The sequence below is a fragment of the Hippopotamus amphibius genome, chromosome 4, assembly GCF_030028045.1.
Source record: "Hippopotamus amphibius kiboko isolate mHipAmp2 chromosome 4, mHipAmp2.hap2, whole genome shotgun sequence".
Taxonomy (NCBI): Eukaryota; Metazoa; Chordata; class Mammalia; order Artiodactyla; family Hippopotamidae; genus Hippopotamus; species Hippopotamus amphibius.
The window spans coordinates 53,002,073-53,017,191 of record NC_080189.1 but is presented as its reverse complement, the minus strand read 5'-3'; the positions used below and the strand labels follow the sequence as shown (position 1 = coordinate 53,017,191).

Here is a 15,119-nt window from a genome sequence, read left to right as displayed (position 1 = left end):
TTTTAAGATTTTTGTGTCGTGACTAATTTTCTGTTCACTTGTTCCTTCAGTTACAGAGAGAAGAGTGTTAAAATCTCCAGATATTATTGTGGTTTTGTGTATTTCTTCCTTTTGTTCTGTCAGCTTTTACTCCGTGGTTTTGGAGCTATGTTATTAGGTACATTCACATTTATGAGGGTGAGTCAAAAATCATCCACACTCTGGCTGTAGAATTTATTTTAATTAACTTGTAGAAAAGACAAATACATCATTTTTCAACATAATCTCCTTGCTTTTCAATACACTTTGTCCATCTGTCAACAAGCTTTCATATTCCCTCACTAAAAAATGTTCTAGGCTGAGCTGCGAGCCATGAATGCACCACTGTCTTCACTTCTTCATCAGAAGTGAATCTTCATCCTCATAGGGCTGCTTTCAGGGGACCAAACAGGTGAAAATCGGATGGAGTGAGATCAGAACCATAAGGAGGATGCTTTAACACCTAAAGTGAAGTAATGCACAACAGACTTAGATTTTGAAAAGTTTGTGTGAGATGAGTACCGAAACAACTAATGGAAGAGCACAAACAGAAGCATTTGGATATCTGCAAACAGAATTTGGACCGATACTCTTAAGGAAGGTGAAAGTTTCTTAAAGAGAAGCATTAGTGGTGATGAGACATGGATTCATCACAATAAGCCTGAGAGTAAATGGCAGAGTATGGAATGGAAACATCCTCAGTTGCCAACCAAGAGAAAGTTTAAAAGTCAGCCATCAGCTGGAAAACTGATGCTTATAGTTTTCTGAGATTCTCAAGGGCTAGTATTGGAACATTATCAGGGAAAAGGTTCAACAGTTAACAGTGCTCATTACAGTGAGATGCTTATTGAAGAGCTGAAACCTAAACTTCGGATTAAATGCAGGGGACTGCTATCCAAGGGTATTGTGATCTTGCATGACAGTGCACGTCTGCACACTTCTGCCCACACTGTGGACACTGCAGAAACTTTGTTTTGAGGTGTTAAAACATCCTCCCTATAGTCCTGATCTTGCTTCATTGGACTTCCACCTGTTTGGTCCCCTGAAAGCAGCCCTATGAGGATGAAGATTCACTTCTGATGAAGAAGTGAAGACAGTGGTGCATTCATGGCTCGCAGCTCAGCCTAGAACAGTTTTTAGTGAGGGAATATGAAAGCTTGTTGACAGATGGACAAAGTGTATTGAAAAGCAAGGAGATTATGTTGAAAAATGATGTATTTGTCTTTTCTACAAGTTAATTAAAATAAATTCTACAGCCAGAGTGCGGATAATTTTTGACTCACCCTCATAGAATTGTTGTGTCTTCTTGATGAATTAATTAATTTGTCTTTATAAAATATCCCTGTTTATTGCTGGGAATGCTCCCTGTACTGAAGTCCACATTGCCTGATATTAATATAGCAATGTTTACCTGGTATATATTTTCCATCTTTTAATTTTTATCTGTCCCTTTATATCTAATAAGTGTTTCTTATAAGCAGCATGTGATTGAGTCTAAGCTGTTTTCATCCAGGTTGATAATTTCACATCTTTTAATTGGAATGTAGCTAATTTTCATTTAATGTAATTATGAATGTGGTTGGGTTTAAGTTTGCCATCTTTGCTATTTGTTTTATTTGTTTGTCGTAAAAACCATACTAATTCTTTGTCATCTGATCTCCAGTTTTTTTTTTTTTTTTACAAGTGGGTTAGTAATAAGCTTAAGACAGTAGAGAAATAATCTAAGATGACAGTTCTTTTACATATAAATGATTTCTTTAGTATTTTATATTCTCATCCACATGTATTTCATTAGCAATTTGTACTAAAAATTTGCTTTTATGGAGTCTTTGTAAAGCATTAAACACATTTTCGTAGCTTCAACAGCTTATTTTCCCACTTCAGTTTCTTAGATATATGTAATTTTTGGAGTAATTATCATAGCAGTTACAGTGGATTTAAACAGATTTAAGAACAAACATAAATGCTTCTTCATGGTCATCCTACTCAGCATATGGGAGCAGAAGGGCATGAGCATTCCCAAATGTAATTTACTATTAATCAACATTAAGTATACACGGGCTCTCTCTTTTTATTTAACTGAAAGATTGGAGAGAATGTGCCCACCAGAGAGCATGCTGTTTAAATACTGAGTAAAAGTTCTGTTTAACTATATAATATCTGGTTTGTAGTATAATTAGAATAAAATTGCTAGGTCTTTATCCATATTACTGCGCTATACATTATTTTGAATAATTATGTTAGACATATTTTTAAGGTACCACTCAGAATCAAGGAGTTTAATCTGGCTTGAATCAAGGAAATGATGTTTTTGATTCTTTTATAATGCAGAATGACATCAGACTTCATCAGAAAACAAATTTTAATTGATTATCATTTGGTTTCTAAGTGGATCATTTATTTTTCTTTTTTAAATCTAAGAATTAAGATACATAATATGTGAAATTTTGTTTTTATTTGGCTTCTTATTAGGATGAAATATAAGAGTGTCTCATCTACGTGAGGGCAGAGGACTGGAATAGATTGTCTTTTTCAAATCCCAGCTATTAGGAAAATCAGTGTTTGTTATCCTGTCACCTAACATTTTTCAGTCTTTAAAATTTTAATTATGCCTAAAAATCATTTAAATAACAGTAGAAATACAATTTCCTATTTGGATCTGCCTAAGGTGTGTGTGTTCTTTGCTTCAGCAAGAGAAAGCAACTATCATGGATTTGACTAAACGTTTAGAAAGAACTCTGAAGACTCGTGTAGGTACCAGAATGAAAAATCTGGCAGCTAAGGTTGAACTATTGAAAGAAATTAGGTAGGTAAAAGCATATTTTTGAGAAGGATAGTTTAAAACAAATGGTAATTAGTTGATGCTTTGTTTTGGGTGCCTGCCATTTTTGCTTTGAAACTTAATCTTTGCATTTTTATTACTTGAAGGAGGGAAACTAAAAATAGTTACTCCTGAAACAAATTTTATAGTGTTTTTGTTAGTGTTTTGTTACCACTGTGTGGCATGATAGTGTCCTAAAGTCATCCATGAGAATGAAGTTAAAAAGTCAACACATGTGAAACAGTGTTTAGTTACCCATTTAACCAAAGTAATAATTAAAGACTTCAAGTTTATATAGTTATAAAAAGCCTTAGCTACAAAATATAGAATATTTGTTTATCTAGACAGATTACATTAAAGGTAAAGAAAATTTTGTTTATAATTTCTCTTTAAGACCAGACCAATAATCTAAGAAAACTTCATTGTTTGAACAGAGAGAAAAACCAGTTTGATTTTGTTCTAGCTCACTTTTGATATTAAAACTCATTTACTGAATTAAATTCATTCCCATCTTAGCCAGTTCTGAACACACATAAAATTCCTTTCCAAAGATTCCTTTTTTTTTTCTTCCCCACAAACCTACAACTTTGTATATCCAGTTTAGTTTGTCCCTTGTTCTCTTTTCCACTTAGAAATAACCAGCTTTAGGACAGAATCACTTTCTATTCCCTTAACAAAGTGCATTTTCATTTCTCATACCTTTTCTTTGAAATTTCCTTATATACAAAGATGTTTTCTTTATTAATTTTAGTAGTTTTGAGGCAGGAGAGAGACAGGTCCCTGGGGCAAATGGTTGGAGTTCGTTCCCTGTGGATCGATACTCCAAGATGAAAATGACAATTGAGAGAGGAGGCTGGGCCCTGGCCAAATAGAAGGGAAGAGACCACATATTCCTCATTCTCAAAGTCAGGAGACCTGCCTGACTACACATGTGCAAAAAGACTCCTTGGAAGTCAAAAGGGGAGTGATGCCAAGTGCCCAAACCTACCCATAGGCGTCTTTGGTAGAATCCATTCTGGCTAAGAGGTGTGCATACACACATGGGAAAATCCTGAGCTATACCAAATACGGACTTTGAACCAGGCAAATCAAAAGGATTGGCCAAAGGAAACATGGAAGAAATGCCCATATAAGTGATTTAAACTGCCACGAGGGTACGACTCTCTCTGAGCCTACCCAAGTGTCTATCCACAGGTACTGTGCTCATTTTTCTCCTAATAAATACTTTACTTGTTTCACTAAAAAAACAGTCAACACAACTTCTCAATGGTAGTTTGATGGGAAACTACCATGCCCCCTTGTTTTGCTTGGGGTTATTTTCAGTCCTATACTGAAACTATAGATTTCAGTAATCCAAATTACTTAATTACACTCTGTCTGTAGAAAGAAATAAGTAGTCTTCATAGAGTTAGAAGAAAAGTGATCTTCATGGAGTCAGAAGGAAAGAAGAAATTGGTTAGCAAGTTTTGTGCAGAGTTTATTCAGCATATTTCAGACTCTATATGTGAATTATGTAGGTATTTTACTTTATAGAGGATTACTTTATTGTTGGTTAGGGATAATTTTTCACCCTTTTCTGGAATGTGGAAAAAATAGTCCTCAAAACAACCTAGTTCTCTTTTTGTATTATGCATGCAACTTAAACCAGTAATTCATTTTCTCGTGTACTTTGAGACACTAAGAAGATGCTGCCCTGAATTAATCCTGCACAGTTGTCTTTTGTCAGGTGGAAATTCATATTCTCCAGTATAAATCCATCAATTGGCATCTGGTTTATAAGTTTCTAAATAGTTTGAGTAATTTGATCTCTCTAGAGCTTAATCAACTTTTAATACACAACCAAAAATTCAAGTGGCTATACTTGCAAAGCTGTGAGATAGACTTTGGACCGAAACAGTTTGATATGTTTTAACCCATATTTGAGTAAATAATCTGCTGTTAGCATGGTGGCAGTCTAGTTGGAAGCTAGAAAAGAGAAAATGATGGGCCTTGTTGGTTTTGCTATTTGGCCTTTCTGATTGCTTTGTTTTTTTTAATTTTTTTTGTAAAACTGAAAATGCTGGTGTTATATAAGGTACAAAGACTATGTGCCTGTCATCTTGGTAAGCAAGTTGCCTTAAGTATGAAATTTTAAAGAAGTATTTATAAATCTAATTAGGTATCTTTTAAATTCTTCAGACTTTTGAAGTTGTCTTTTTATACAAAGGTTTTTAAAAATTTTTTTAAATTTTTTTCTCAATCAAATATTTTTTAATTAAAAGTTTGTATCAAAGTTATTTATGATTTTATATGGTTTTAAAAAGTACCTCTTCATAGCCAGTGTTTAAATAGTAACTTTAGACCATTACTATTTAAGTATAATTTTTTTCTTACACCACCTTAAAAATTTCTTAAATCTCTTCCTTTTTGCTGTTTTTTTAAAATAGACGTGTCAATATCAATGTTCGTTTTGGAAATGACCTTTCAGATGCTATACAAGTGTTGGAGGAAGACTGCTTTACTATTCCAGCTTCTTTGAATGAATTAGAGATAATTTGGGCAGAATATAGTCTGGCTCAGGAGAAGATTCAAACTTGTCAGAATGTGGTAGGTCAGAAGTTTTTCTCTGTGATGATTTTTATCTGTTGAACATAAAGAGATAATATCTTTTAAGAAAGCAGGACTGTAATGATACCTTATATGAAATCTTTAACTTTTACAGTATCTTCATGTTAATAATTTTATTTCTTTTGTTGACTTGTAAGAAAGGTAGAATAGATAGGTAGTGATTGTGGAAAACGTATTAACAAAATCTTTCCCCTTTTGCGTGAGAATTTACCTCTCTCTGTTCCCTTGGTAATTTGATAAAATGATATCTCAGTCACTTTACTGGCAACATTGTGTAGGTAAAAGTAAAACCCCAGCTTGGTAAATTGTATCTGGATTGGGAGGAACTGTAAACTACAGATACTTGTAACTGGGCATACCCTTTGAGGGACACTGGAAGCTATATCAATGAGAGATGGTGGCTTTTGAGGGGCATGAGGCTTGTAAGTCAGGGTGGCTCCCACAACTGCTAATGTAAATCTTATCTTCTGGTCTGAGTGGCGTGTTTTATGCTGCAGCATAGGACTCTGTCTTAACTATTAAATGCTATCTAAGCCATCCATTTTTGAGAGGTGGTTATTTGTGGGTAGGAGAAGGATATGAAGAATGGAATATTTCATGTGACTTATTCATTAGTGTAGGTAAAAGTATATTTATTTCTTCTTGGAATTTTCTTTAGTTTATTACTGAGTCTGAATGGAACTCCTTGTTTTTCATATAAAGATATTTGGTACAACAATCATAGCTTTTCATAGTACCTGTGAGCCCTATACTTGTGTTGGGAGTTGTCCCATTTTAAGTATTGGTGGTTTCTGCCTATGGGGATTGTACCCTGAAAGTCTTATTCCCTGTTCATACCTAGGTTGGCCAGTTGGCAGCCTAACTGGCTGTGAGTGAGAAAAGTAAACAGGATAACTAGGCCTTTGAAAATGTCAGGAATGTTTAATTTGGATAAGGGATTCGATCTGGGTTATTTTGCATATTAGACCTTTACTGGTTACTTCTGATTTTGGAAGGAAAAAGTGACAGAAGAAATAATTTTTGAATTTCTTGGAAGCACAGGCAATGTTATAGGTACTTTATAAACTTTTTCTTACACTAACTTTTTAAAATGGGCATTTTTGCCCATCAGCAGATGAATGGGTAAAGAAGATGTGGCACATATATACAATGGAATATTACCTAACCATAAAAAGGAATGAAATTGAGCTATATGTAATGAGGTGGATAGATCTAGAGACTGTCTTACAGAGTGACGTAAGGCAGAAAGAGAAAAACAAATACCATATGCTAACTCATATATATGAAATCTAAAAAAATGGTACTGGTGAACCCAGTGACAGGTTAAGAATAAAGATGCAGATGCAGAGAATGGACTGGAGGACACAGGGTTGGGGGGGGCAATGGTGAAGGGGAAGCTGGGACGAAATGAGAGAGTAGCATAGACATAGATACACTACCAACTGTAAAATAGATAGCTAGTGGGAAGTTGCTGTATAACAAAGGGAGATCAACTTGATGATGGCCTTAGAGGGCCAGGACAGGGAGGGTGGGAGGGAGTTGCGGGAGGGAGGGGATGTGGGGATATATGTATAAATACAGCTGGTTCACTTTGGTGTACCTCAAAAACTGGTACAAGAGTGTAAAGCAATTATATTCCAATAAAGAGCTTAAAAAATAAAAATAAAATAAAATAAACTCCAAAAAAATAAATAAATAAAATAAAATGGGCATTTTTGCTCCTCAGGAAACTGAGGCCCACAGAGTTTAAGGAAGTTGCTTAAGATTACATAGTTCTAAATGTTAATATGAAATTTGAACCCAGGTATGAATGCAAAGTGTATTCTAGCTCCATTTAAACCATACCACCAGCATTAAAATACTTCATAATGTATTTTCATGTAGTAAGATGAAAAGAACTGCTTTTTAATTTTTATTTTTTTTTGTTTAAGCATAGGAAAGTGATGCAGGACAGAGAGGGAGAGGGCTTAATATATCTCTACGACTTGGTATTCTAGTAGAACAAATGTGAATTTTTTTGAAGCAGTTTTTCTGCTACTGCTGATGTTTCAGGGTTTACTTTTAGTCTTTATTGCCCTAAAGTTGATTTGACAGACTGAAGAGTAGATTATTGAATAAATACAGTCATAATTGTCTCTCAGATAAAGTTGTCATTTTATTTCCCTTCTTGTACTTAATTTGGGTCTTAGTAGGGGTATTTTCATTTATATATTTTGCACAGGTCCTTAACGTGATTGCCATGTGTACTTTTGATGAAAGATTCTTTTCTTTTGTCTTTATAATTAGTTATGTAGCGGTCTCGTTGAGCTTACACAAAAAAGAATGTTCTGTCGTTCAGGATTTTAAGTGTATGTGCCAGACACTGTTACAGGTAGTAGAGTCACAAATTTGCTGAAGACATGGTCCTATCCCTCTATCTTCCTTGGGTATGGGACGGATACATAAATAGGTAGTTTTAATATAGTTTGGAAAGTACTGTAGTACTTTCTAAAGTACTAAGCAATGCATAGTGTTCTTGGATATCTTTCATATCTATTTCCAAACATAGTCTCTTGGGTGAATTGGGGGTTTTATCATGGTGGATATTAACTGAAGTTTGAAAGATAAGTAGATGAAGGAATTGAGGGTGGGATGGGAGTAGGAAGGAGACAGTGTGTAGTTAGTCATAGACAATTATAAACTTTTCTTAAGAAAAACAAAAATTTCATTGTAGAAATAATGGGAAAAATGAAGATTAAGAGCAGAATTGTTGAAATTAAATCTTAGGGGAGGAAAGCTTTTTGTCAGTTTGGTGATCTAAAAGAGACAGGTGTTTGTCTGAAATGTTACTATGTTTGGAGAATGTAATGTTAAATTTTACTAATTTTAAGAGATTGGTTTTTTTCATATAGGTCAGTGTGTAAAAAAAAACACCTGATATATTAATGATGGTTATTCTTTTTTTTCCTTTTTCCAGAATGAAGGGAACATTTTGATTGCCAAAAGAAATGAAGTACAACAGAAGCTCTACATGGCAGTAGAAGTTTTTATTCTGGAAGTTGATGAGTTACCTCTTAATAAACGCTTGAAAACATTGCAGGTTGGAATTTTAAAAGATACATTAAAATATGTTTATCATTTGAGATGTGAAATTAGCATTTACCTTTAGATTTCAGATAGTACTGATGGCTGCAAAAGTTTTTCTTTGATGAATCCTAGTTTCTTTTTAATGATGTTAAAAAATTTTATATTGATATATTTAATATGTTTACATATGTATTTGTATTTATCCTGAAAGCAAGGTAAAGTGGTCAGGCATGTCAGGCTTGCTAGAGTGGCATTCAATGGGAAAACAGGGACAGGAGCAGTAGCAGGCAGGTGAGTCCTTGTTACCCATTGCATTCTAGCAGGAAATCTAGTAAAGCTGTATGTCAGAGTTAGGGAGAGGGACCCTGATCCTTGAGTTACAGGGCTTTTAAGATCTGTCATAGGGGATAGAGTACAGTAGCTGTATGATATTATGGAACCTTGTCTCCAGGCCTATCCTGCCAGCTCAGAAATGACTAATTTGGAGTGAATGAACGTGACAGTGTTGTCATTCCACCTATTAACATGGTCTTTCTACTTATTCAAATCTTTTCTCATGTTTTTTAATGATGTTTAAAATTTTTCTCTATAAGGCCTCATGCATTTTCTTCATTTAACTCCAAGACATTTATACTTTTGATTGCTTTTGTGAATGTTTTCTCACTTTCCATTTCCTAGTTATCTTTGAAGGTGTAGAGGGATACTATTGATTTTTATATATTGATGTATCTTTGGCAACTCTTCTGAACTCTCTTTTAGTTTTTGTCAGTTGGTATTCCTTGAGCTTTCTGTGTGGTCATATCGTTTGAACACAGTAACCCTCTTCTACTCCTTCTACCTTTTATGTATCTGAATTTTTACTGCTTTTGTCAGTATCTTTAATACCAAGTTGAATAGTAGCTGCCTTGTTTTGTACTGTAGGGAATAAGCTTGCTGGATAATTGGAGAAAAGGATATTCAGGGCCATCTGGGCATTGTCTTTTTTTGTCCATCTAGATGAAGGTGTAGTTTTCATGTTACTGTGTATGATTCAGGAGCCAGTGGAGCCCTGGTTTGAAACATTTTCTTAAATGGAATGGCATAAATGGTATAGGTTATTCCAGAATGGTGAAGTAAACTTTGCATGTAAAAGAATAATGATGTAAGACTTACCTGTCTGCAAGGCAGCTTCTGCTTTACCCTGTAAAGGTTTATTTCTTCTCATTAACTGTTAGAAAGCGGAGGTAAAGGATCGGCAAACAAGATGATCTTTAAAGCTCTTTTCTTTTTAAAGTTTAATCTTAAAAGAATTTTTGCTAAATCTGGTTTGTCTCCCTTTCTACTATTCACCTTGGTCACCAGTTTATTCTTTTTTTTTTTTTTTAATTGGAATGTAGTTGATCTACAGTATGTGTGTTACTTTAGGGTGTACCACAAAGTGAATCAATTATACATATATATATCCACTCTTTTTTAGATTCTTTTCCCATATAGGCCATTATAGAGTATTGATAGAATTCCCTGTACTATACAGTAGGTCCTTATTAGTTATCTATTTTATATATAGTAGTGTGTATATGTCAATTCCAATCTCCCAATTTATCCCTTCCCCTCTTCTTACCCACTGGTTAACCATGTTTATTTTCCACATCTGTAGCTCTGTTTTTGTTTTGTAGATAAGTTCATTTGTACCCTTTTTTTAGATTCCACATATAAGCAATATCATACAGTATTTGTCTTTGTCTGACTTACTTCACTCAGTATGACAATCTCTAGGTCCATCCATGTTGTTGCAGTTAGCATTATTTCATTCTTTTTTTATGGCTGAGTAATATTCCATTGTATATATGTACCACATCTTCTTTATCCATTCCTCTGTTGATGGACATTTAGGTTGCTTCCATGTCCTGGCTATTGTAAATAGTGCTGCAGTGAACATTAGGGTGCATGTATCTTTTTGAATTATGGTTTTCTCTAGAACTACATGTAAATGAATGAAATTAGAACAACTCCCTAACACCATACACAAAAGTAAACTCAAAACGGATTAAAGACCTAAATGTAAGGCTGGATACTATAAAACTCTTAGAGGAAAACATAGGCAGAACACTTTCTGACATAAATTGCAGCAAGATCTTTTTTGATCCACCTCCTAGAGTAATAAAAATAAAAACAAACATAAACAAATGGGACCTAATTAAATTTAAAAACTTTTGCACAGCAAAGTGGAAACAAAATGAAAAGACAACCTACAGAATGGGAGAAAATATTTGCAAATAAAGCAACCGACAAGGAATTAATCTCCAAAATAAACAAATGGCTCATGCAGCTCAATATCAAAAAAAAAAAAAAAAACCCAGTCAAAAAATGGGTGGAAGATCTGAATAGACATTTCTCCACAGAAGACATACAGATGGCTAAAAAGCACATGAAAAGATGCTCAACATCACTAATTATTAGAGAAATGCAAATCAAAACTACAATGAGGTATCACCTCACACTGGTCAGAATGGCCATCATCAAAAAGTCTACAAATATGAAATGCTGGGGAGGGTGGGAGAAAAGGGAACACTCCTACACTCTTGGTGGGAATGTAAATTGGTGCAGCCATTATAGAGAACAGTATGGAGGTTCCTTTAGTTTTTATAAACTAAAAATAGAGCTGCCATATGATCCAGCAATCCTACTCATGGGCACCAGATTATTCTTTAATCTTCTCTTTATTGTGATGAAAAATAGTTTGATTTTTATTTATATTCTTTAAGAAAATACTTAAGAAATATGACTTATACTTTGATAATGAATGTCAAAGAGGTGAAACATCATGATTTTGCTTTCCTCAGCATTTACTGAGACTTTTTTTGTGGCCTACAATACTTGGTTAATTTTTGTGACTGTTCCTTACAAGTTCAAAAAGAATCTGCTAGGTTTTCTTTGTGTGCAGTTTCTGACCTATAGCTATTATTTTATCCCATTTGTCTTTTTGGTTAATATTTGCTTTATATATATTTTCTTTTTTTTTCTTCCCTTTATTTTAAATGTCTCTCTTAGACAGCATACTAATGGATCATTTTTAAAAAGAATCCAGTGTATAAATCTGCCTTTTGATGGGTAACTTAACTGATTTATATATTTATAATTACTGTTTTATTAGAACCTATTTCTGTGATTATTTTTGTGTTTATGTTTATCATAGTTTCTTTTTTTCCCTCCTTTTCTACCTTCTACTCCTGATATCTTAGAACATTTTCACTTGCCCCTTGTGTGTCTGTTTGTCTGTATCTCCCTCCCACAAATCAAACAACCACAATTGTTATCTAGAATTTTACGCTCAGATTCTTACAGATATTGTATATGATATAGCAGGTAACAAACTTTAGAATCATTTTCTCACTCTTATTTCATAAGTTATTGGATATCTTTTGGTTTACTCTGTATTGGAGTACTTTCTCTGAGAGTACTTTCAAAGAGGGCTTTGAGTGGTTGACTTTGTGAGGTATTAAATGTCTCAGGATATTGTAGTTAAACAATTTAAATATTTAAACAATTGCTTACATTTAAGCTCTTTAAGTAGTTGTTTAGTGAGCTATAAAATATTAGGTCCAAAGGCCATTTTCTCTTTAGACCTTTGACAATAATAATCCATTGTTTTCTTATTTCCATAGTTGTTGATGAGAGTCTCATTCTTCTGTTATCTTTTTTCCTCCTGGAGCTTTAACATTTTCTCTTGACTTATTTCCTAAATTGCACTGAAACATATTTAAGTTTAGATTTAATCTGAGTCGGTTCAGTTTGAGGTTTTTTCTTTGATGCTAGGAAATATTTGACAATTATTGCTTAAAATATGGTCGTCTCCCCCACCCCCTTGCTCCCTCCTACCTCATTTACTTTTTCTTTCATTCCCAGACTTCTGTTAGATGGATGTTTAAACTTCTGTTCTTTATGTATTTTAATGGTTTATTCATTTTTTTCCTATCTTTTTGTTCCTTTCTGTATCTTTTTGGAAGGATCCTTGACTTAACCACCTAGTCACTGATTGGTTCTTTTGCTATATTTCTTCTGCCACTTAACCAATCCATTGTGTTCTTTATTTCAAAGGTTATTTCTTTCATACTTAATAATTTCAGTTATTATTTATAACTACTTGGTTTTGCTTTATGTTTCCAATTTTCTTTTTTTGAGAATATTTGTTATGCTTATTTTGAGTTCTTACTATTATCTGGGCCACTGATTTTGCTTCCTTTTTATGAGGTGGCTTAGTTTGTTATATTTCTTTCAGAGTGCTTGTATTATTCACACATTTCATCGTCCCCTGTACTTCCCCTCAGGACTTCATATTCTCTTAAATAATTATAAGCTGTGTTAGTGTGATGTTGTGTATATACGTGATAGTATGGTAGAAGGACCTAGGGAGGGATGAAAACTTGGGCCATGACTTCAGAGACTTTAGATGGGGTTTAGGGAATAGGATGGGGTTGTTTCTCAGAGCTTCTAGGATTGTAGTCTGGACTCCACTACTTCCTATTGGCTTTTCTTCAAGATCAGGGGTCCCCAGCCCCTGGGTCACGGACTGGTACTGGTCTGCAGCCTGTTAGGAAGTGGGTCACACAGCAGGAGGTGAGTGGTGGGCAAGTGAGCAAAGCTTCACCTGCTGCTCCTCATCGCTCCCCATCACTTGCATTACCACCTGAACCACCCCCATCCCCCCCCCCCACACACACACACTGGTCTGTGGATAAATTGTCTTCCACGAAACCAGTCCCTGATACTGAAAAGATTGGGGACTGCTGTTCTAGATGATCTTACTCTTCAGAGGACCTCCCAGTCCTCTACCTCAGCCATTGCCCTTTTCTAGGGGCTGCCACCCTTGGGTGTAAATGCTACCAGGTATGCAGGGGGAAAGGGAAGAAAAGAGAATGCTTGGCCAACTCTTCCATACTGGTTATCATTTTTGCCTCATCTAGGTTTCTATACTGTACTTGTATATACCCATTGCCTCCTGCTTGTGCTGCTGCTTTCCTGCCCAGTGTGAGGGAGAAAGAAGGGCATATGAAGAAAGTTCTTTTCCCACGGGTTATTCTCTGTTGTGGTACAGGCCATCTCCCCCTTGCAGTGACCGTATTCACTCAGTGAGTGCTAAGCACCAGGCATCCTCTCTCTTTCCAAGGGTTTCTCAGTTAAAAATTTCTGGGATCTATTAAGTTTTTGTCTTGTTTCTGTGACATTTCTAGAGTCTGATTCCTAAATAGCCATCAAGCTCTTTTGTCTCTTCTACTCCTTTCTAAAAATGCTTTTAAGTGCGTATGCGCGCGCACGCGCGCGCACACACACACACACACACGCACACATATATGTATATGCTTAATGTCTTTCCTTAATTGGAATTATTTGTATATTTTGTTGTGTTTATTTTTACTTAGCAAGAGCTTTTAGAAACTTCCATGTCAGGACAAAACAGTAGTGATTCTTATGTAAAGTCAGAAAAAAGAGGATAATTTCTATTTAATTTAAAACCTAAGAATATAAGGCCTTCTATTTATAACCTTAATTCACTTAATGAACTTTTACTGTTGCAGTCCAAATAAATCATCTTCTTGGTAGTTTTATGCTTTTATGTCTAATTATTCTAAGTTTTATTTATAAAATGCTTAAAGATAGGGATTCAACGTACTATTCTGTCTCTCAGATTCTAATATGGTGCTTGAATCCTAATATAAAATTAATAAACTTCAATAAACAGAAGTATCTCTCTGCAGGATTTGTCAGCCTCTTTAGAAGCAGTATATGGACAGGCCACAGAAAGGACAAACTCTGAAGAAATACTGAAGAAATTTTATGACTGGAAGTGTAATAAAAGAGAGGAATTCACCAGTGTTAGAAGTGAAACAGAGGTTTCTCTACAACATCTTGTAACATGGTTTCAGAGTACCTTAGAGGTAACAAGCGCTGTTGTCTGGTGGTGTCATAGCATAAACCAGGAAATATGTTATTATTCAGTTTTCCACATATAGTTTACTTTTTTCTGTGGGGGAGAGAGATAAAAAAAGAGAAAAAATATTAAGGAGAATATGAATGAGAATGCTGGGATGGAAGAGGGAGGAATTTAAATATTTATATTCTCTGTTTAGGACATATATGAAAACAACTTCAATCAAGTTACAGGTGTAAGATAATATCAGTGGAGTTTATTACAAGTGTAGTGTATATTTTATAGCTGTAGTGTAGAGATAAGGGTATGTGCTTTAGAGCTCTCTTTAGTACAGCTCTCTTTTAGTAGAGTTTTGCTCTTTTTGTTTTCTTTTTTAACAAGACGTGTTTTAACATTTGTTGGCTAACTTGTCATGATTAAAATGTTGTTTGGCAGTGTGGTCTTAAATATCTTAAAGATACCCAAAATAAATGGGAAATATTAGTCTCAGTTGATATTAGACATTATAAAAGATGTCTTGTATGTCTTTTTGTTTTTGTTTATTTAGTTCTTAATTATTATTGTGAAAACACCATGTAATTTTCTGGAAGGCTTGGAGGCATATGGTTTTGTATGATGTACTCAGAACCCTAATTAAATTTTGGCCTAACTTTGTTATTGATTCTCTGTTCTTCTGTCTTCTTTACAACCTCCTGAGCA

The 15,119-nt window shown here is 34.5% G+C and overlaps 1 protein-coding gene across 2 annotated transcripts in view; it reads left to right on the top strand.

Annotated features, from left to right (window-relative positions):
* STK31 (serine/threonine kinase 31) overlaps positions 1 to 15,119 on the top strand; it is an 88,981-nt gene that overhangs the window by 22,996 nt on the left and 50,866 nt on the right. For both annotated transcript variants that reach the window (XM_057733061.1, XM_057733062.1), the window contains exons 8-11: positions 2,709 to 2,824; positions 5,266 to 5,425; positions 8,403 to 8,525; positions 14,248 to 14,427. In XM_057733061.1, the coding sequence (XP_057589044.1) occupies positions 2,709 to 2,824; positions 5,266 to 5,425; positions 8,403 to 8,525; positions 14,248 to 14,427 (579 nt within the window). The remainder of the gene's footprint in view (positions 1 to 2,708; positions 2,825 to 5,265; positions 5,426 to 8,402; positions 8,526 to 14,247; positions 14,428 to 15,119) is intronic.